The sequence below is a fragment of the Pholcus phalangioides genome, unplaced genomic scaffold (genome assembly GCF_987345545.1).
Source record: "Pholcus phalangioides strain wild (caught in Gottingen) unplaced genomic scaffold, Ppha-v1.0 ptg000008l_1, whole genome shotgun sequence".
Classification (NCBI taxonomy): domain Eukaryota; kingdom Metazoa; phylum Arthropoda; class Arachnida; order Araneae; family Pholcidae; genus Pholcus; species Pholcus phalangioides.
This window is the reverse complement of record NW_028301601.1, coordinates 62,692,423-62,716,587: the sequence shown is the minus strand read 5'-3', so window position 1 is coordinate 62,716,587 and position 24,165 is coordinate 62,692,423. Positions and strand designations below refer to the sequence as shown.

General features: G+C 37.0%; 1 protein-coding gene across 5 annotated transcripts in view; it reads right to left on the bottom strand.

The window, feature by feature from the left end:
- LOC149084727 (guanine nucleotide exchange factor DBS-like) overlaps positions 1-24,165 on the bottom strand; it is a 104,865-nt gene that overhangs the window by 14,952 nt on the left and 65,748 nt on the right. For 3 of the 5 annotated variants that reach the window (XM_089235157.1, XM_089235159.1, XM_089235161.1), the window contains 18 exons: positions 18,782-18,865; positions 17,560-17,677; positions 16,377-16,467; positions 15,911-16,024; positions 15,631-15,747; positions 14,338-14,612; positions 10,737-10,851; positions 10,503-10,622; positions 9,935-10,126; positions 7,044-7,250; positions 5,442-5,627; positions 5,025-5,155; positions 3,157-3,223; positions 2,717-2,832; positions 2,536-2,605; positions 2,099-2,197; positions 1,859-1,951; positions 488-610 (listed from right to left, as the gene is read on the bottom strand). In XM_089235157.1, the coding sequence (XP_089091283.1) occupies positions 488-610; positions 1,859-1,951; positions 2,099-2,197; positions 2,536-2,605; positions 2,717-2,832; positions 3,157-3,223; positions 5,025-5,155; positions 5,442-5,627; positions 7,044-7,250; positions 9,935-10,126; positions 10,503-10,622; positions 10,737-10,851; positions 14,338-14,612; positions 15,631-15,747; positions 15,911-16,024; positions 16,377-16,467; positions 17,560-17,677; positions 18,782-18,865 (2,318 nt within the window). Of the gene's footprint in view, positions 1-487; positions 611-1,858; positions 1,952-2,098; positions 2,198-2,535; positions 2,606-2,716; positions 2,833-3,156; positions 3,224-5,024; positions 5,156-5,441; positions 5,628-7,043; positions 7,251-9,934; positions 10,127-10,502; positions 10,623-10,736; positions 10,852-14,337; positions 14,613-15,630; positions 15,748-15,910; positions 16,025-16,376; positions 16,468-17,559; positions 17,678-18,781; positions 18,866-21,321; positions 21,341-24,165 lie in introns of those variants that run through there. The other 2 variants (XM_089235160.1, XM_089235158.1) reach the window with 2 other exon arrangements.

Sequence of the window (24,165 nt, the reverse complement as noted above, 5' to 3'; positions counted from 1 at the left end):
AGTACCAGATTTCATTATCAATGGGGACTTATGCATATACAAATGCAACATCACAACAGGCAAAATGCCCAACGAAGTGGCTGAGAAAAAGATGCCCATAAAAATATCGATGTCATATATTTCAAAAATATAGCAACCCAATTAAAAATGAATTAATAAAAATTATAAACAATATATACACAATATAGGGCCCCTCCTTATGTACTGAAATTGATCTTAAGTAGTCAGGAGATGGAAACACTGATTGACTGAAGTTGCCCGTTACTCGAGTTGCTGCGTAAGGTGCACAATGCAACTAAAAACATTTCAAAACTATGGAGACTGAGAAGAAATGGAACAGTCTTATGGTTCACATGATCACATTAAGCCAATACAGCAGGACCCTGATTATCAGAGCCTTAATTAACCGAGTTTCCGGTTATTCAAGGTATACTTCCCATAAATTTATTTTAAAGATTATCTTTTTTTATTATAACTTTATACTTACATGGAATCCTGTTATGGCTACCTGATGCATACTGTCGTTCACATATTTTAGAACAGCCAGCATGGTCTCTAAAGCTTCTTTCAGATCTCCTACCTCCTCTTCCTCACAATATTTTATCAAATCCTGCAGCATTATTTGAAGGAAATAATGCATTATGACAATCAATGAAATCCAACAAAATATATGTATACATATATATATATATCTGCACATACTAACACTATCTGATAATTTGATCAAATGTCTCACAGCTCTCCTTTTTCTTGATTTTAACTGAATGCCGCTTTAGAGATCATCCCTGGGTCACAAAGGGGCTATATCAAGGGCGTAGCCAGGGCGGGGGGGACTTGGGGGTCTGGTCCCCCCCCCCCGAAATGTGAGAAAATGACCGAAAAAAGGGAAAAAGATGGCCAAATCTATTGTTCTATCACTTTGGTCCCCCCCCCCCGAACGAAATTTCTGGCTACGCCCCTGGGCTATATGGTTGAGAATCAGTGCTCTAGACCAGTTTTCTTCAACCACTGGTCCACAAAATGTTTCGCATAATCGATGTAGCCACAGCCACTACATAATCTCTGATTAAAAAGTTAACAAATACTGCCTCTAAATTCGTTTTTGTCCCTGTTTTTGCCCATCAGCAAATTATTTTTCTTGTTCATTTGTTTTTGCCAGTCTGAATCATTCCTCTTATACTTTCACAGTTGGCAAACTATTTTTCTGATTTATATATTATTCAGCAATCCACAAATTGTTTTAATCTGCATATTTATTTTCTCTACGGGTCATTTATTTATCTTCTTTGCCAGTCCGCAAATAATTTTTCCTATTTATATATTTTTTGCTGGTCCGAATCATTCCTCCATTTATTCATCTTTTGTTGATCCACAGATTATTTTACCGAAAGCAATCTGTAGGTGCAAAAAGGATGAAGAACACTGTCCTAGACCATCAAGATTGATTGGATACATGGCAGATAATAATCCAAATAAACTACAAGAGTAATTGTCCCTTTGCCTTCCATGTTCTTGGAAACAATATATCAACGTTTCTAAATACCAAAAATTCCCCTCTGCAACTTAAAGTGTTATAATTCATATGTGGCTTGGATTAATAATAATTTTGCTCCGAAAAAAACACAAACAACACAGAGCACATGCCTCTGCAAGAGGAAGAAACATGTATTTATACCAAAGCATTATTTTGAGTATTTTTGCTAGAAAATTTGATGCATAAATTAATATAGTGAAGAAATATAGGGCATTTCTGATAACATAAAATTTTACCACTGAGTGTGAAAATTTTTCTGGACACGTTATAAAATCAATATCAATTCCATAACATAATTGAAATGATAATGAAAAAAAAAATTACTTGTAATAAAAGTTGATATTTCGTTATCCTCTGTACAGGTTTAAGAAGATAGGCACCCAAAGGTAGTTTATGATTTAGATTCTTTTGGCATTCCTGGAAGCAATTTTCAAGAGAAAGAAAGAGAAGAAAAAATGATGATTTTCAGGTTTAGAGCAAGAAAATTCTATAAATAAAGAACCTTTTAGGTTTTATGATACAACAATGAGATGAACATTTTTCATTAATTCAGAATTTTCTCACCTTAAAAAATGGATTGTCATCACCACACTGTAACCGGAGACATTCTGATTTTGGTTTATTGAGGCAGTAAAGGCTGTAAAGTCGATGAAAAGCATCCTTCTGTTAATAAAAAGTTTATTCATTCTTATTAATATAATACAACAGATTTTTTTTTTTTTAAATGATAGGAAAACATAACATTGCAGGGATAAATTACCAATACACAGTATATTGTCGACTATTTTTTGAAATTGTTGATCCACAATTACCACTATTTGTCAGGGTTACAAGCTGATCGATAGGAACACCCAAAACACGTTTTAGTGCCAGGGAGGATGACGTTGGCCACATATCACTGTTTTGGCATAATCAAAAACTTGGCAAAAATAAACTATATAAAGTATAACTACTGTATATGAAAAACAGCAAAAAAAAAAACCTAATTTTTATACTCTTACCCTTTCAACAAAGCACCTTCCAACTTTGCAAGGGGTATAAATACAACTTTCCAAATCCTTCAAAAAAATTCTGTGCAAAAGAAAGACAATATAATAATAGAATAAAATTAGAAAATTAGCATAAACTTATATTAATAGTTGACTCGTTTCTAGGAAACATATCACAAGATGAAAGACTCACTGGCTATGAAAACTATAAATATCTTGTAGGTTTCCGAAGAGTACGTCACTTTTGCCAAAAAGAGAAGGCGGAACTAAATCTTTCATGGCAGGATTTTCAAGCTCATGCAGGTAGCCCTTAAAAAAAAAAGAAGAAAGATTGGAATTGAGATATGTCGTAATAACACACACTGGTGCACCAGAGCATTCTTATTGTAAGCTGTGGTGCATATGCTCAGCCTCAAGGGAAAATTCCTCTCAAATCAAAATCACAAAATGCTTGCATTATTTTCACTATCCATTAATCAAACTCATTTTGGAAGAGCTGCTAGTTTCTAGCTTGAAAGTTCCATGTTGAATAGATCTGAATTATTAAATGAAAAAATTATAGACTTACACCTTATTGCAAAGTAAATCATAGATAGAAATTTAGGGATAATTTTTCAAATACAGGCAACTCACTTGCAGTATGCTATTCAGCTCAGACACATACATCTTTTCAGTTTCAATCAGCTCAGTCATGACATGCCTGCAACACAATATTGCGAAAACAACTTTTTATGATTGTATATTTAAAGTCTGGGTATTAGAAATACATCATGTACTTGTGAGTTTACAAAGAAGCTGAGAACTGGTCTGTCACTTTATATATTGCTTAGATTTATGAAATTGGTAGTAATATACATTGATTGTGTATATGTTCACATATTTTGCCACAAAAATTAAATTAAGTATGAAGAGATAGAAACACGATATTTTTTTCACCATTTTTGTAATGTTGGCTCTTTTCACATTACTAATAAAATTTATCATTCTAGACCAAAGTTTGAGCATAATGCCTAATAAGTTTAAGTAATTCATTGATGGGGACAAGGTTGATAAAATACTTGCCTAAAGTACCAAAACCTTTGATCTTAAAGGTGTGTAGAGATGTAGAAAGTTTGTTAGCCGGTTTGTCCTTGTCAGAAAACTTTCCTGACTTAGGGGAACGACAGAAACAGTGACATGATCACAGAAACAGATTGCTACAGCAGGAAGTCCCACATCGGGGGGTTAGCGCACCAACCTCTCAGTGAGTGTAAAAAAAACAATGTTCGGAATTAAAGGTATGGGTCTAATTAGTCCTTGTGTGGGGAAAATGACGTAGTGTGACAAAAATGATCAAATGATCAAATTCATTGATGATTTATTATGTGAGCTGAGAATTAACAAGCTTTTAATGTTTTTATTTTAGCTGCTATCTAACAAGCTGAAAAATTATATACCGTTGGTGCTTGACTTTAGGAACCTCCAATTTACGAATCACACATTTTAGCAAACTAATTTTTTGGTCCCAAGCAATATAATATTCTTTTAAGTTTGTAATTATGCGCATCAACTGTACACTGGTAAATGTAACAAATTGGCAAATATATAAATTAAAGTTTACCATGGTTGGTTATTAAGCATACTAACTGGAAACTGTGCATAATCACATTTTTTGCATTTATGCTACAATCTAAGTCCAAACATTGCAAAGCCGCTGAAAGCATGCTGGTCTGCAACAATTAATTAGAAGTAAGTTCCCCGGGAAATATTTACCAAGGTGCACATGTGCAGTTTATTAGTACAGTAGAACCTCATTATAATGGAGAAGGGGGGGGGGGGTCTGAAAAGAGAGGTTGAACATTTTACTGAAAGTCTGATTTATAACAAACAATTCTTACAGGGTGATGCAACAAGGTGTAGATCAATGAAAAAGTAGAGTAATTAAATATAGAAAGTGTTTATTATATATCAAATAAAAAGCAACCTTCAACATAGGTTGAATTGAAAAAGATGTATACATATAGACCGCATAATTTTTAATTTTTCTGGCTTGTAAGTGGTACGTGTTGCATGATTTTATGAGTGATGCAGCACATTCATGTTTACGTAAAACATCACAACGACTGATGATTAATTGCCTGTTTGAAAATGTAAAACTTGTCAGATAAAAATAACCCATCATTTACTATAATTAACATTTTTTTCATTGTTCATTCTAAGTGCTATGATAGGGTCAGTTATAATGAGGTTTTACTGCACACGAATGGATATCTCATGCAAGAAATCAGCTCGTTTACAGATTTATATAATATATACATAAATTATCCATTCAATAAGTGGGGGAAAAAAATAAGGCCACTGACAGCCTTTTTCCCAGCAAGATAGAGAACAGGACAGAGAATTTGTTTATCTTTATCTCGATCTCGATATTTATAGTCAGGAGCTGCAGAGAATGCCCATTTAAAAATAGGTGAAACGATTCACAAGCAACAAAGGGGTTGATCAAAACTATGGATTATTACCCTTGCTTAAACTGAAGAAGATCCATGCTGTTTCTCTGAGATGAAGGTTGACTCCCTGCATTCTGGATTGGCAGGAAATACGCTGGGTCATCTGAGTGCTCATTTTCCTCAAAGCATACTTCTATTAGAGCCTGATAATAAAAGAAATGACGAGTATTTGAAATGTTTTCAGAAAACTTCTTATTGGATATGACTGATGTAGACAAAATAATTTTTTTTTTCACAGTGGAACTGAGCTCTATCTTGCTTTGGGCAATATACTGGTGTAAGTTGCAACAGTCACAGTATATTTGAAAAAAATCCATAGCCATAATTTTCATATCAAATAAAATATTTTAGTATAAAATGCAACAAGTTTCAGAGTACTATGATGTGTAACATTTTTACGATATGATCAGGAAAATAAACAAGAGTTACCTTAGTCCCTTTCTTATGTAACTTCCTCTCTTTATCAGGTGATCGTCTTCGTAAAGGAACATGAAAAGGCACTTTGGGTTCTGGTACTACCGCCTGAACTGGCCTGGTTGGTTTCACGGCAAGCTTCTGAAGACTAGCATGCCGTTTCTCGCAAACTGTTTTCATATCTTCTATCCTCTTCAGTACCTATCAGCAGGGAAAAAAATTTAATCACTAGATTTGAATAAATTCCAAGATTAATACACATATAGTATGTCTTCAAGAAATATCTACAACTACTACCACTACACAGTACATGCAACTTGTAAATATTCCTCTGAGGAACTTCTAATGAATCGGCATACAGTGTTGATCCCACTTACATCGTTCCCAAAAAACTGTAATGGAAAACTTTGTAAGCAGGGAAAATGCTTTAAACAGGAAATCTTGATGAATATTAGTAAAAGTTGGGACTCCAAAAATAGGTTGTAATAAGCAGGAAATATAGGTTGTAATAGGCGGAATCACTATTACTACTACTTAACCATACAAGCACCTCATACACATTCCTCTACAGAATTTTTAATGAACTGGCACATGCCAGAATGTGCATGTATATGTTGTGAATCTAATGTGAAAAGTGTTTCTGTGATTGTTGTAGGCCAGTTGCTGTCTGTGGGGAGACTTTTTAATGAGGAGATTGACTTGCATTATTGCCTCATAGTTGGGAACCCCAGATAACCAACTTTAGCTGACCACCACTGTGGCAACGGTGGGGTTCAAACCTGGGTTGTTGCAATGAGAGTCCATCACTATGACCACTCACTACTAAAGTGGCTAAGCGGAATCACTGTATATCGAAATGTGCCATGTATGTGTTCTGTTCCTAGCCTGGTGTTTGTTTTTGAGGAAAACTTGTTGTACTTAAAAAGTGCTCTATCTGTTTTCCGAATTCAGAATCAAATAATTCAGCTGGTTATTTTGCCTGTTATATTGTGTGGAATTTTTCAAATGCTCTGTTGGCAAGATTGCTTTCCTTGGAGAGACGTTTTCTGAATGTGAAGAAATATCAACTATAATTTGATCAGGGATGAATGAATGAAAGTGGATTTGCTTTAAAAATTTAACAAGGAGATTTTTCTGTAGTAATAACGCTCTTTCTTCTGATGATTGATTAAAAAAATTCCACTAATTTTTAACGTATAAACATGTTGTATGTCATGTTTTGGGGAAATGGGAATTGTTACACCTAATACATTTTTTTATTTCATTTGTAGCGCATGCATGTAATTAGTCATCATCACCAATCAAAGTCTCTTTTGAACTTTCTAAAAACAATTCAAGCTTGCTCATGATACATAATTAAACGTTTTTATAATAAGAGCAGGTAGAACTAGGTAGAAAATTCTTTGAACATGTCAAATGTGACATGTCAAATATGCACAGTTATGTAGTACATAATTTGTACATTGCCACTATGGCAATAGACTACAGTTATGAATGATAAGTGAAGTATTTATGTAATGTGTAAAAAATGAGGACCTAAAAATGAATATCAGCTTCAAATCATTCAAACATCATAGCAATCTTGACAATGAAAAATCATGCAATAAAACACTATACCTGCTGAACTAAGGCTCGTGTTTCTGGATTGATTGAATCTTTGAAGATACAGTGATATTGTTCAGGATCATCGATCTGTAGTTCAGCACCTTTCTGGAGGTAGGCACTCACTTCTTTCACAGCAGCGGCAGCAAACTCGAATGAAGTGCACTTCTCGACCTGATGGGCAGCTAGCAATTCCACACCCTGAGCACACCAGTGACTAGCCTTTTTGGGAGAAAGAAAAATTGCTGCAAATGAATAGACCTTTTTTTTTTCTGATTAACTTTCAAATAAATACACAACTACTGAGCGATGACATTTTTTCTCTTGTAATGGTATTCATGTTGCAGCTGAAACTTGAGTGGTTCAGTTCACTTGAGCCACTGAGTGATGACTAATAATATACACGCTAATATATATGGGATGTCTAGCAAATTCAGTCATCTCTGTCATGTGAAAAATGATGATTTTAATATGCAGTTTTTTATTATTTTGCAAAACGCTGTTACCCTCCCACTTCAGCCCTAAAAATATGGTTTACAGAAATGACAAATATTTTGAATGTGAAGGAATTCATACCATGCTCATTCAGGGAACAAAGTGCAACATTGTACAGGGTGCCTACCATAAAACCAAATGGAAACTGGGTATATTTTCCTTGACGATTTAACAATTGGTATTAGCTGACATCACATCATACCATTGGTGATTTGGCTACATATTTTTAGACGTTGACGTTAACTCAATATTTGGCAGAACACCTCTTTTGCTCACAGAATGAAACATTTTATCCAGATTTGACACAATGATGATAGACATTAGGAAGTTCCCAATTATTCCCCCAACAAGCCTTATTTTTTTTTAACCCCGGACAATTTGCTAGGTCATGAGAACTTGCGTGTGAGATTTTCTGATAGTTGGAACTTATTAGCAAGATGGTTGTGCCGGCCCTTCCCACTGCTATCCATTACCAGCTAGACAAGAGCGGAAACTCAGATTTTTCTTAGTTTTGAGCAGGGAGCGAAATATTTCATGTTTTGAGAGAAAATTGACAACAGTGAGTTCTTCTTGGTAAATGGAAACAGACTCGCACTCATGCTTTAAAGTCAGAAAACCAGAGAAAACGATATTCAGCTGAGCTCTACTGTGAAATCATGTGCTTTCAATCGAAAGCCGGGACGGAAGCTGATGGGAAGGGAATGATTTTTGGCGATAAAATCGAACACTGGAACTTGCCAGAGGAAAAATCTGAAAATTTATTCGCGAAAAAATCAGTATCTTCTTTCATATTTCGTGACTTTTTTCTTGGCTTCTGTGGCCTTTTATGATTTTTCCATGATGGTACACACACCCTGTTGTGATACAGTGGACCATGCCTACACACGCATTTCTATCCTCCACCTTAACTCTCAAACTGTCCCTTATCACCAAAAACCAATGAAGATGGGGAGGGAGGGGGGGGGGGTCATGTACTGTTCAGGCAGATTACTTTGCTCTTTGTCGTGAAGGGTGCTCACAATTTTGCAGACTATTCTGCTTTTGGATACAAAAGAGTTGATACTCCATCATCGGAATTATATGATAAAAAACATATTAATTGTGAATGTTTCTTAAATTGGAAATATCTGGATACATGAAATTAAATTTGGTCTCTGGAAATAAGACTCCTTATGTGGGAAAACTTACTAGGTGGAATTAGGTGTATTAAATAAACCTGAATGAAAAGAAAAAAAAAGTATAAAATTATAGTCCTGCATGCAATTATAGTTAAACCTATTAAAATTCTAAAAAAATGATTCTATTCAAATTCCTAATTCACAAACAGCTACAACAAGCAATAGCAATGATGCAGCACCTTATGTCACACAGCACACAACAAAACATGCAAACAGCACCGACATACCGAGAAAGTATTTCAAGATTTATATGGGAAATCTGGCTAGATGTAGGGATGTTGATTTTTTTTGTAAAGAAAAATTAATTTTTGCTTCAACTGGGACACGAACTCCGGTCTCTCTTGTACGCCGGATGAGAGCTTTATCACTAAGCTATGAAAACACAGAATATTTATATTTCTTTTGTGAAGCATATAGGTTATATGCTGAATGGCACTGTGTGATGGCCAGTGACAACAATCAGCTAATTGATTGTAAACGACAAAAGAATACATAGAAAAGTATTTATTCACCATGATTTCTGCATGCTTTCAAAAATCATAAATGTTGTTAATGCATAGCTTTGCCTATCTCAAATTTTGTCTCTCAAAAATATTATAAGCTATGTGAGGTCTATAAAAAATATCACCTAAACGTTTTCATTAGAAATGCTGATAAAATGGAATTGGGATATCACATCACGCTTAAGAGAACCATCACAAGCATTTATCATATATGGAGTGTTTGTGAACTTTTCAACAAAATAATAGTACCCATCAAGTTGAACAATGTCTGGAGGAGACAACTGCTCTGTGTTCATCTAAAAGACGATTTTTGGAGGCTTGTTTGCTCGCCATTCATGATACCATACAAATTACTGCAAAAAACTGCTTCATAATTGGATCTCCTTACCAATGTATACTCACCTTCATTAGCATATAAATTCCGTGTTTAATAGCAAATAGACATTTTTTTACAAAGGTGTTTTTAGACAACCTCAAACATTTTTGGACTTGGGGTTTCAGAACTTGTTAAGATTACATTGTTCAGGTGGAATTATTAGAGTTGTAACTCTTGTCTAAAACAATAAAAGTGAAAAACTCATTGAATGGTTATCAATATTATTATTAAACAACATGCATGAAATACATGCCAGATACATGATTCACAGCTTCCAGGACGAGATTAAAAACAAATCATCAAAATGATCACAAAAAGTTAGATTATTAAAAAAAGGACGGAGAAACAAAATACCTTTTCAATTTTTTCATGCAGGTCACAATATTTTCTAAGAATTTCAAGCCTTTGATGCAGCTGCTGTTTGAAGTCACCTACCATCTTGTCGAGTTCCACACATTTCGGCGAAATCGAATCTCTTGCGTAATGGTCTCCTTCGATCAATTTATTGCCTTTCCTACAGATATCTTCAGCTTTTTGTACATCATCCTACAATAAATAAATGTCATGTTTCGTATGAAAAATGACAGCATTCTAATAGCATGTACCAAAAGAAATACTGAAAACACAGATGCAAAAAAGTAGCGCCAAAAGGGGAAAAATGAGCTAAATTTACAAAACTACAAGTAACTGGCAGAAAAAAAAAATCCAAAGTTGGCTGATAATAAAAGAAATGGTACACAGTGCCAACAATCACTAATTAGTGTAAATTATTCCAGGGCATATGCAGGATTGATATTTGGCATTCTGATTTGTCTTGGAGGGGGGGGGGGGCGGGCGAGAAGGCTGCTACACACCCCATGTCCCTCCCTCCCTGAGTATGCTTCTGAAATGGACTAATATGACTTTTTGAACGTGCACCTACCTCAATGTTGTGCCTGAAATTTTCAGTATCATTCAGAATGGACTCAACTTGCACCAAAGAGTCTCCAGAAGTAGGCATTTCAGACAGTTTTACTATATGTTGACTTAATATAGCCTGGAACTGCGAGAAAAAACTGTTCAAAATATTAGTCATCAAAACATATATCTGTATATATATATGTAGCGATACCAAGCCAGACTATTAAATATGAAAGAATTAAATCAGATAAACAACCTCTCTGAATTCTTGTTCAAACTCTCTCAGCTCCAAGCACTGCTGAAGTTTCTTGACTTGCTCCATCCAACAACAATCAAATCGTTTCTCTGTCTCATCTAACTGCACAAGTAACCTTGACGAAATAAAACAAAATGATTTAATATTGAATAAAATGTTTATGTAAAGCATGTTCAGTGTAAATTGCTTGAAAAATTTAAACTGAATAAAAAAAAATTCTTTCCTAGAGGATAGAATTTTTGAACACACATTTTTCCGAAAGATCTGTGTGATCTATCCAGGGAAATTGTTAGAGTGAAGGCAGCTACCCATGTAACTGAAAGCTTCACAGGCATGAATATTCAATCGTTTTGTATCAGCATGTACAATTTTCCTTTGCACACCACACGATATAAGTTTTACTTGGAATATGTTGAGATCAGGTGAGATGATACACTCGCTTTAACTGCCTTTATCATTGTGTATGGACGAAAAAAAAAAAACTCGGGGTAAAGCTTACTGAAGAGAAGAAAGACTTACAAGTTACTTGCATGGTACACACTTTCAGTTTCAATTGCACAAGCATGCATAATTAAAATTCATTCAATCTTTAAGCTTCTTGTACAATGAAAATGCTAGTGCAAAATTATTTTGGAGACACTAAAGCATTCTTAAACAAAAAGATTGAACATGCATGCATGTTTGTCAAGCTTGCAGTTACGTGTGTAGCTGAACCAAGTTACAAAAATTCATGCAGAAATCTGGATTCCTTGATTCCTCCGAAACTAGGATGTCTTGGGTTTGACTTACTAACTTGTGTTTCACTAACAATTTTTGCCGGTAAGATGAAGTTCATGGACCCCCCGTGACAACGAAATAAAGAAAAATGAAGGCCACGGATTCCTTCCCAAAAAAATATTCCATAAAATATAAAAGCAATGAGAAAATAATGATTTTATTGTTTTTTCATCCAAGCTTACAGATCCCTTGAAGACTTTCCAAGGACCCCTGATTAAGGATCACTGCCTTTGACAAAGATAAACTTTTTGATTCCCTCAATGGGAATAGGAATTTACTTTTTGAATAACAAGAATTAGAAATAACAGGGGAAAGAGACTGAACAGTGAAAGAACAGATGAAGACGGGGGGGGGGGGGGGGAAGAGGGCAGAGTCCTTGGGTTGCAAAATTTAAGGTTGTAAAGCTAAAAAGAATGGTTTTTACATAACAAAAAACCAACAAAAACCTTTGTACAGAACCATGATGTTTCACAGTGGGGGGTGGGGTGGTAGCAACTTCTGACAAAAGTTCTAGTTGTGACTATCAGGATATTTCAGAGATGTTTTGGTGGGGCATGGCCTAAAAAAGGTTGGGAACCACTCATCCACACACCCCCTGTAAGTGCAATGAATACAATGTGTGACCAGCTGCTGCCATCCATTTTCCAGATCACAAGCGAGAAAGTCGCATTACAAACAAAATAATTACAAACAAAATATTGAGAAGAATTCGAAGTTCTGATCTGTATTTTTAATGTAATATTCTTAGAGAGATATAGATGGCTTCTTTCTCAGCCAGAGATATCAAGGAGAAACAGTTATTTTCCGGATATTATGCTGAGGTGAGCTCGGAAAGAAAAGTCATCACGTCTCCGCCGGGACTCGAACCCAGGCCTCTTGCATACCGGGCAAGCATGCTACCATCTACACCACTGGAGACACATGAATCTGCCTTCCTAATTTCACGCACTGTGTCGTGAGGCGCTGAAGTAGAGGCATTAGTAGTCTCTCTTAACTTCAGGAAATGGCCCCCGGGTGGGACGGTTTAGAGAGATATAGCTGGCTTCTTTCTCAGCCAGAGATATCAAGGAGAAACAGTTATTTTCCGGATATTATGCTGAGGTGAGCTCGGAAAGAAAAGTCATCACGTCTCCGCCGGGACTCGAACCCAGGCCTCTTGCATACCGGGCAAGCATGCTACCATCTACACCACTGGAGACACATGAATCTGCCTTCCTAATTTCACGCACTGTGTCGTGAGGCGCTGAAGTAGAGGCATTAGTAGCCTCTCTTAACTTCAGGAAATGGCCCCGGGTAGGACGGTTTAGAGATATATAGATGGCTTCTTTCTCAGCCGGAGATATCAAGGTATGCAAGAGGGTCTGGGTTCGAGTCCCGGCGGAGACGTGATGACTTTTCTTTCCAAGCTCACCTCAACATAATATCCGGAAAATAACTGTTTCTTCTTGATATCTCTGGCTGAGAAAGAAGCCATCTATATCTCTCTAAACCGTCCCACCCGGGGGCCATTTCCTGAAGTTAAGAGAGGCTACTAATGCCTCTACTTCAGCGCCTCACGACACAGTGCGTGAAATTAGGAAGGCAGATTCATGTGTCTCCAGTGGTGTAGATGGTAGCATGCTTGCCCGGTATGCAAGAGGCCTGGGTTCGAGTCCCGGCGGAGACGTGATGACTTTTCTTTCCGAGCTCACCTCAGCATAATATCCGGAAAATAACTGTTTCTCCTTGATATCTCTGGCTGAGAAAGAAGCCATCTATATCTCTCTAAACCGTCCCACCCGGGGGCCATTTCCTGAAGTTAAGAGAGGCTACTAATGCCTCTACTTCAGCGCCTCACGACACAGTGCGTGAAATTAGGAAGGCAGATTCATGTGTCTCCAGTGGTGTAGATGGTAGCATGCTTGTCCGGTATGCAAGAGGCCTGGGTTCGAGTCCCGGCGGAGACGTGATGACTTTTCTTTCCGAGCTCACCTCAGCATAATATCCGGAAAATAACTGTTTCTCCTTGATATCTCTGGCTGAGAAAGAAGCCATCTATATCTCTCTAAACCGTCCCACCCGGGGGCCATTTCTTGAAGTTAAGAGAGGCTACCAATGCCTCTACTTCAGCGCCTCACGACACAGTGCGTGAAATTAGGAAGGCAGATTCATGTGTCTCCAGTGGTGTAGATGGTAGCATGCTTGCCCGGTATGCAAGAGGCCTGGGTTCGAGTCCCGGCGGAGACGTGATGACTTTTCTTTCCGAGCTCACCTCAGCATAATATCCGGAAAATAACTGTTTCTCCTTGATATCTCTGGCTGAGAAAGAAGTCATCTATATCTCTCTAAACCGTCCCACCCGGGGGCCATTTCCTGAAGTTAAGAGAGGCTACTAATGCCTCTACTTCAGCGCCTCACGACACAGTGCGTGAAATTAGGAAGGCAGATTCATGTGTCTCCAGTGGTGTAGATGGTAGCATGCTTGTCCGGTATGCAAGAGGCCTGGGTTCGAGTCCCGGCGGAGACGTGATGACTTTTCTTTCCGAGCTCACCTCAGCATAATATCCGGAAAATAACTGTTTCTCCGTAATATTCTTAGTCAGTGAACTTGATGTAGTAATTTTTGAACTTTATCAGACCAATAAATTTTGATCAATTATTAACGTTGTAATTAAAAATTTAATCTTTAATTTACATTGAAATAAAAGCAAAATAATAAACTAATCCATTTCTGAAAAAAAAAATATATAGATGAAGAGTAAACTTTTCTTTATTATCACTTTTAGCGTTAATTTCCGAAAGAGTAACAAATTATTATCAGTTGAAAGATCTGATAAACAACAACCTCTCGACAGCAGCCACATTGACTAGTTTATCAGGACAGAGACTCAAAGATGCTGATTCGGCAGAAGGTCTCCTGATACAACTTAAGAGAGTCTCCCCATGCCTGATTGCATTCAGAAGGTCGTCTTTCAGCACATGATAATCTTTGCTCTGCTCTTCTATCATCAGAAGAGTTGAAGGAACATCATTCGGTAGCTCTCCAACCTGCCAGTGATGAATCATTTCTTGCAGGCCCACTGAAATCTCTTTCGTATTGGAGGAAAACCTCTCCACAGCCTGAACAGAAGGAAACAAATCTTGTACTATTCAAGTGAATAATGATAAGATACTGTCTAATGAAAATAAAAAACTGTAAAAAAATATTTTTGATTAGCTTCCTGAATGTTTATAGATTAGATCTGCAGATAGCAATTAGCATAAATAACTGGCGCATGCCCAGTTTTTTTTTAAACTTTAAACTTGTATATTGAATCACACTATAAAGATTGGCATAAAAGTTTCTTTTTAAGCCACTGTTGTCATCTAGGTGTTAGCAGTACATATAAAATTTTGGAGATCAGGCAAAAACTGTAGATTCATATTGAGAACATACACAGATGAATGATAAACAGTTTTTTAATGTGGATGTAAAATACATAAGAATCCGAAGAACTCAATGAAGTCACCCATTAACATTCAAGTAAAGTGGGACCTTGATTACCTGAACAGCAATTAATCCAATTTCGGTTTATTTGAGGTACTTTCATTGAATTGATTCAAAAATTAGGTGCAGTAAAAACATGTACAAAACACCTTTTGTCATGATGAATTGGTTCACAAAATGCTGTAGAATATTTACTATACATTATTTATTTCAATATATATTACTTATTTTTTCTTAGCAGGAGGAGGAACGATGAAAAGAAATTAATTTAGAAAATTTTGAACTAGACCACTATTTTTTTTGCAGAAAATTAAATCCCATGACCTATTGTAAACTATTACCAAGTTTGGTAACATTTTTTCCAGTAGTTTTTCTTTTATGGTCAAGTTGAACTTTAATTATTAAGACCCCTGTATTTTATATGCTAGTCTAGGGTATGTGGATGAGAAAAAATACATGCTGTGCCACTAGTTTCATGCCAGGCTACATCAGGCAATATTTTTCCCAGCCCTTCTAAATACATTACATTATTTCATGTTACTTTTATACAGCACCACGTTATCTCCGATAAACCAGATCCAACTATATTATGGAGATCAACGACAGAATTATTTATTAAATAACAAGAAAAAGACCATTAAAAAATTTTACCATCCTTTGATGGATCCATTCTTCATGATCATAAGCTATAGTTCCGCCAAGCTCAGCAGTTAGTTGACTTACATCTATATTACTATGAAGGTCGTCCAGTCCAGAACAGAGTACAACCTAAAATAAGAAATATGTATGCACAACCTCCCATACAAAAGAAAAGTGCAAAGCAAAGACTTTATGATTTCGCATTTGTTTGGTCCCAAATGATTAAAAAATATCCTATTAAAAAAATAAGATTTGGGAATTTGGATTCTAAAAAGAAGAATTACCCACTCACCTTGAATTTGAATTCCTCTTTAAAAAATTTGTTACTAACACCTGATATGGCTTTTTGTAGCAAACCAGACGGACGCAAAACATATGCAGTTTGAACAAGGGCGGGAAAGTATCCCTAAAAAAAAAAATTCAGACAACAGACTTAGACGAAGCAACGGAAACAAAATACAACATATTTCCTGGAAACTATCAGTTACATTAGCACATAAACTAATTGTGTTATTTTCAATGTTATCACAGCTAATTAATGGTACAAATTTCCCTCACTTTGCTGATATTCATATTTTACTTCAATTTTTAGAATCAGCAGCAAAATTCTTAGTCCTTTCAAATACTGTAGGTGAAAAACACCTATATATATATGTTTTTATGCATGCGCCATACTTTTAATTTTATTACATTAAAATTAAGATATTCTTAATTACATCGACTCAGTTATTCATATTTTTTATAATATTATTACTCACCGATATTTTGAGCAAAACCGTTTTGACAGAACTCCACCTGTCACTTCTTCTGTCGATGATGAGAACAAACCCTTTATCTGCATCTTGCATCCTGTAGAAAGACCCAAAATTTTAGTTTAAAGTAAAGCAAGTGGTCATGCATAATGGATAATAATGGATAAAAAATAGAAAAATCCCTCGCATATTTTCTTTTTGTTCCTAAACTTGCATATAAATACACAATATTCAATTACGTGCATGCATACTTACGCTCTAGACCAAATACCAACAATTTATCTTTAATCAAAGCTTGATATGATATTCAGTAAGAATTCTGAAAATTGACTGATAACTAGCATATTGCAGCAACCACTAAGCTATTACACATAATGATTTTTACTGAATAAAACAGTGCATAAATATTAAAGTAAGATCTGAAGAATAATATCATAGCTACAGCCTGTGCAGGAGAGAAAATGCTCAATAATATGGAAAAGTCTGGTACACACACACAGCTCACATTTATAGCTTTTGTACTGTTTCCCGACTCTTCATGAAAGGGGAAAGAATAAAAATGGAATGGATTATGATAAGACGCAAACCATTCCTATGGCTTGCATAAGTTAGGCTGACAGGGTTACAGTTCAAAAATCTCTTAGTCAGCTTAATATATTTGTTAATTAGCTGTATCTACTAGAAATATGACAAAAAATTTTGCCATGTGCCTGCTAGGGTCAGGAAAATGTTGTTCACACTTTAACCTCTCCTTCAACATTATGAGGGGGCATCAAAATGCGTGCTTGTCCCGGCTGACCAAGCACCTTGTTGCGGCCCTGGTTAGGGTCCCCGGCCAAGTCTGCCTGTTTGAGGATTTATGGCTCTGAACATTCCTAACACATTTATGATGTCAGAATTATGCTTGCTTCATGTTTTTATGGTGCTTCCATCTGCCTTGCATATTAAAAGTGAAAGTGACAGATGCCAAAATTTTTGTGTCATGCAATTATCATGTTGAAGATTTGCCAGTATTCAATCTCTAACTCTGTAACCACTGCAAGATATGCAAGTAATCAGTGAAGAAATCACTGTGTAAAATATTCAATATCCCTTTGTACATTGATAAAATGTAATTAATATTAATCACTGTTTGAATTGGCTATTCCAACGTATTTGACTGTGAGAAAAGTGAAATATTCAGACTTACGATGGCACACTGGTTAAATACAACATCAGCTTCCTAAAGTCATCATCTGATAAAGCAGAGAAGTCAACATTTATGTCAGGAAAAGTGATTATGGGGTAGCCATCAGCTGTCTTACCTCCTGCAATGTGAATGTTAGGATCAAACATTTATGAAATATATTACTTTCCAAAACAAAGAAGGAAACATGAACATGCATATACACACAGCACATTTCAGATGCATTTACTCTCATTAGTGTTGGTACATGAACAAATTATAGTTTATGTAGAATATGCAAACCATGCTACAAAGAGATAAGAAAATTACATCATTTATGTAGTTGACCTCCTATAGTTACTATTTAGAATCCAGGTAATGGGTCACATTCATCATTGAGTGATAGAGACTTATCACAGTATTTATTAACATAGCACATAGCTGCATACTAATTTGGATAACTCAAAAGTATCATTGAACTCCCATAAAAAACTTATTTCAAATGCAATGCAATGTAAACATAAAACATGTATCGGATACATTTAGATATGTCCTAATTCAAAATAAGAAAGGCTTTGAGAAGTTTACTACATGACAGCTTGTAATTACTATTTTCAAGCTGGTTATCAGACAGACTGACATATGAATGACCACATATTGCTGAAGGAAACAACTTGCACTTGAAGCTGCTTTTGCTTGCATAAACAAGAATGTGACAACTCAGCAAACATTGTCCAATACTGTATTCTTTCATTTCTCTGGGATTTACTTACTGACTCCCTTCCATGCTATCAAACATGCTGACATAATTACTGAACATTTTATGTTTGGACTCCAATAATATGGACTCCAGTAATCATGATGAAAAAGATTTATCCACCAATGTCGATTTTTTAGATACCATGGAGGCCTGGGATTTTTCGAGCCCAATTTAATGTATTTGTAATTTTTCCATATTTGCTTATACAATGTACTGAGAAAATAAAGGATAAGACGTACATGTGCAACAGATCCCACTTAGGACATTTGATTTCAAAAAGGTCCCTGATTATTTTTCTCATATTATAACATTTCCTTTCAAGGAAATTTCTCATTTAAGGAAAGGATTCATTTTGGAATCACATTGCCATCAAAGAGGTTTGACAAGCGCAAAGATGCTCACTATCATGCCTTCATAGCTCTTTCATTAATTTCATGTTGGAAGCTCATCAACTTTAATTGTTAAAGCTCTAGAATCATTCCTCACCTGTTATAACCGCATATTTAGTATTGAGTAAAGAAGCCACATCTTGCACAGATAGGCTGCAGGAATTCTCTTCCATCGTTTCATCTAGATATAAAAAGCAAAAAAAGAGTAAGTATCGGCTTCTGAGATATTCGATATGATTCAATTAAAATTAATTTATGACACACACTCACATACAAAAATTATGTCTTACAATTGCTTATTGCAACCTTTACCTATATTGCTATTTGAAAAAGTTTTCCCCACAGAGAGCAGGCAGACCATCACATAACATTTACACAACATGGGGGAATTCAAGCATTCCCCATCTACACTTCAAAATATAAAAGACGGATAGCAGTATCAGCAGAAAACAAAAAGACGTAAATCTGATAACAAAAATACGTTAGGGCCACATACACCCGAATAAATTATTGGGGGAGTTGAAAGTTGCTGGTCGTCCATATATACGGGACTCAAGCGCGTATGCAGGAGAAAGAAGATGGATTGCATTTTTCTTTAAAAAATTATTGAAGGGGAGGGGGGCTCAGCCTCCTTACAAAATTTATTGGGGAGGGGCCCAAAGGGCCTCTGTCCTTAGGTTTCAGCGCCTATTCATTCTGGCAGGTACCGATGGTAGAAATTCTGCAGGGGAATGTTTACGAGGTGCATGTATGATCAAAAAGCAATATTATTGTATTGAACTTATATGACAAAAAAAGAATGTAAGTTAATTCAAATGCAGATTTCGACCACATGAGTATGATTTAGAAATTATAAGCATTCCGTTAAAAAATGGCATAAAGTTGGGTCATCCAACCCATAGGCCCAGCAAACAATCTTAAACTACAATAAATAAAATATATAGTATTTATTGATAATTCCTAATACTGTTTTGAAGTGTTTTGTTTTGCCACAAAAGAGCTCAGCTCATTTTTGGAATGATAGGAACGGCGTTAAATGTTTTCATCAACTATCGTTTGTATTTCCGATGTGGCCCTAAACAGGCAATCCAAAAGCGCGGTTTGATGGAGAAAAATTCAGTGGTTACACAAACCCAAATATCGAATGGATCGATGTGGTTAATGGCACACCCCCCTCTACCCCCCCCCCATACACAGCCCCACATACTACAGCAGGAGGGGGGGGGGACACCCAGACTTTGGCTTGCCCCGATCAGATTTTTCACAGTCTCCACTATGGTAAGTTTATTATGCGAAAAAAAATTTAATAATTGTACTGAGCTTTCTTTCTAAATACTCGGCCAGTCTATAACCTCATGTGCAATTTTCTTCTAAAATGAGTAGTGCCGATATTGTGCTTTTATACCTAATACAGGGGCAGAAATGGGGGGTGCGAAAGGCGGTTCTGGTGTTCCTGGGCTTGGCCCAATAATACGTAAATGATCGACAGAGCAAAGCAGCCATGCTTAATTGGTCGATAGGGCAAGGAGAAGCCGCCAGTTAACGGTCACTAGTGCAAAGACCCGAGAATAAATGAACACTAGGAGAAAGGCGACAAGGGTTCGTAAGAGCAACAGAGTCGTCATGGTTAAATGGTCACTAGTGTGAGTGACTCACGGATGGATGTTCACTATTGCAGGAAAACCAATGATAAATGATCGCCAGGCAAGGTAGCCATGCTTATTTGGCCGATAGGGAAAGGAAGCCGCCAGTTAACGATCTAAGGGACAAGAGAATAAATGATAACTAGGAGAAAGGTGCCGAGGGTTCACAAGAGGAAGGGAGTCATGGTTGAGTGAATAGGCAAGAGACGTACGGTAGGACGATCAATAGGGCAAAGAAACCAATGGTAAATGATCGGCAGAGCAAAGAAGTCAATGGTAAATGATCGGCAGAACAAAAAAGCCATTCTTAAATTGTAGACAGGAAAAGAAAGCCACCAGTTAATGATCGCTACTGAAAAGGACCAGAGAATAAATGATCGCTAGGACAAAGCGGCCAAGGAAGCTGATGGTAAATGATCGGCAAAGCAAGAAAGCCATGCATAACTGGTCGATAGAGCAAGGAAGCGCCAGTTAACGACCGCTAGTGCAAAGCACCCAAAGATTTGATGAAAGAGCGGTAGCTAAATATTAACGCCCGAGTGGTGCAGCAGTACGATGCTAGTCTTCTACGGTCAGAGTCTACGGGTTCGAATCCGGGGAAGAACATCAGAAACAAGTTCTTTACCTACCAAGTCTAGGGGCCTTCACTCCCACCCAACTTCACTGGTTGGAAATCGTCGAATGGGGTGATTCATGACCGGAGTTTGTGTGCGGTAAAGTGGTAAGTAGCTATATACTCAATAGAGGCAAGAGGTGGATTTTCAGGAGATAAATTTGTGTTGCGATGAGGAAAGGGTGGGTCAAATTTGCGGTAAGAAAGCCGGGAAAAATTACCACCATTGCAAGAGAGTCAAGGGTGCCCATGGTTCGAGATAACGCTGTCACATAGAAACATTTCCCGTTTAAGAATTTTTCACTCTTGACCTTGTATAATCCTGACGACGACGTATTAAACATGATCCTAGATAATTAAAAAAAATTGCCAAAACCATACTCTAATAGCGCGATGATGATTACAGAGCAGAGAATTATCCAATTTACACGAGATGGAAAATCACCATCATCACCGAATGAATGTTCATATCGTGTCACTTAGTCACATCAGCCCTCCATTCGAACTGGAGCCAGAGTCGAACCAAAAGCAATGGCTTATCAAATTAAGTGATGAAGGGGAGGAATGACGTAATGTAATGACCCGGATGTTGCTTGTCCTGCCACACATGCTCCATTCCGCATCATTTTACTCTGCCTTCCTGGCTATGTATACCATCCGCAGATATATCTACCCACTGGAAAAGAGAAACCAAGCCTATATGAAAGCCTTTTTTTTTTAATAAGGTGTCGGGCCGAGCACGTGTGGGATGAAGGATGGCCTCCTGCCGATCGAATTACTCTCGATCCAAGGGAAATAAAAATACATAATAAATAAACATATCCATGACACTAGAACAATAGCCTTCTTGTTCAAGCATTATCATATGGGGAATAATCCATGCATTCTGACGTTGTAAAATACGAGATAAGGTTAAGGTCACCATGGATTATTATTATGAATATGGTAGGATACCTTATTTTTTTTTTTAACATTCTGGGTCGCATAGTAAAAGGAAGATAAAGAGAGCACCTTGTGAAGCCATACTTATCTCATTCTATATCCGAAAAAAAAGCTCTTTATTCCTTTATTAAGTGACAGAAGATAATTGAAATCAATCCAAAACGGATTCAGTAAAACTTGTGGGATTGAGACACCTACGGTTCTATCAAATATGTCTAAAGCCACAATTACACTGTAAAAGTTTTGTAAAAGTGCTTTTATAAAACTTGAAAAATACAACCAATAAGCTGATCGATTACATTCGAGCAAATGCAACAGATCTGTTTATTGTGGTTGTATTTTTCAAGTTTCATAAAATAAGCACGTTTACAAAACTTTTACAGTGTAATCCCGGCCTAACATAGAGAGGTGTCCAGCTTGTAGAGACACTCGTAAAGTATTGTGGATATTCTGTGCTGTAGGATTATGACTGGCTCCATTTAAAACCGTCCAATGTAGGAAGGTGTCCAAACTTATGGGTTTTACTGCGCTAGGAAAATATTTGTGCAATTTTTACATGGCTTGCTCGACCGTCAATGCATCTGTTCTAAATTGTATGGAGGACGTGGATTCGATGCCCCTACAATACACACACTTTTAGCACGGCCCCTCTATATAATGTAAAAAAATAAATAAATATCAAGTGGAGTCCCCCAACCCCAAAAACTCCTAGCCTAGAGCCCTGCCAGATATGCGACTGACAGGGTATATACTCAAACAAGAACAGCCTGTGATGTTTGTTATACCAAAGTAGACACTAGGTCTATTTTCGATCTCGAAATCGCGACCTCAAATCGGTATTTGAATAAATTTATAGTGGGGAAAAATATTAATTACTAATTAATCCCCGGACTGAGCCCTGTCAGCCTCTTCTTTGTGAGGGTGCCCTTACCATTACGAAAGGATGCACTGCATAATCAAATCCGATATGATTCCATATTACTGTATATAGTGTCATCGTAGGGCAGATTGCCAGCCCTAAGAGAATCCGCGAGCCTGGGTGAGAAAACAATTAACTCATTGCTAATCAATTTCTTCAGATTTTCCGTCTGCACCTGGTGAAGTTAAAGCCTAACGGCCTTCCGCAAGTTCAAATAGAAAATAAATAATTGGTGAATTAATAAATAAATTATTTCTTGCTCTAAACTAATACAGCTCCCTCACTTTGGTGATCATTTATTTGCGGCTACTTACCTCAATGATCATATAACTCCGACGGTCTTACAGCAGTAACATTTAAGCAAGTACTCGGGTAAATTGCCCTCCTATCAATAACTTCGTAGGCTCACACAACAATATTCTATGTTTTGCGCGGCTTCAATCGAAATAGGTCGGCGACGGACACAGGGGAGCGGAGACGCACACTTCGAGAAACACTAGATAGAGCAGTTCCAGCCTAAAATCTTAGATTATAAATGGAGGACTACGAAAAAGGAAAATACAAGGAAGATACGAAATTCCTGAAGCATTTTGACACACTATGGGTGCCGTTTTTAGAGGATAAATATGCAATCACCACTATTCAAGCTGACCTGGATCCCACTTGGGTTGGTTACCAAAACTTGACTCCCAGTTGCTTAGCTGAAAAAAAATATACGTTTGTACCAGTCGAACGTCGTGGTCAGAGAGTTCAAGTCGACGTTCGGCAAGCTAAACTGTGATATGACCACGACGTTTGACTTGTACAGACATATAAACTGAGCTTCCGGGAGTCAAGATTTTATAAAGAACCTAAGTAGGATCCTGGTCAGCGTGAATAGTGGTATATTTATCCTCTGAAGACGGCACCTACGGTTTACGGAAATATCGTCTCCGACACGTTTCGTCCCGGTATGTCCCCCCCCTTCCCGGCCATTTTGCCTGCCTCGATCATGTGAGCGACGAAGTGAGTGACCAAGTGGGTGGTGAATGACCATATCACCAAGAATGTACAAGTGAGTTGATGAGGGCAACCGTATGAGTGAAGAAGTGAGTGACATTATGTAACCCTATGAGTGAGTGAAAGTATGTGACCGTATGAGAGACCAAGTTAGTGTGGTCACATATACGGTCACTAACTTAACCGATCACGAAAACGGTTGCTATCTTGGTCATTCATACGGCCAAGCAGCTGGTCCCTCACCCATAGTCACTCGCACACTCACTTGGCCACCTATACGGTTCCTCACTCATTCGTACAGTCAATTACACGCTCATTTGGTCACGCATATAGTCACTCACTCACGCGGTCATTCATCCCATTAT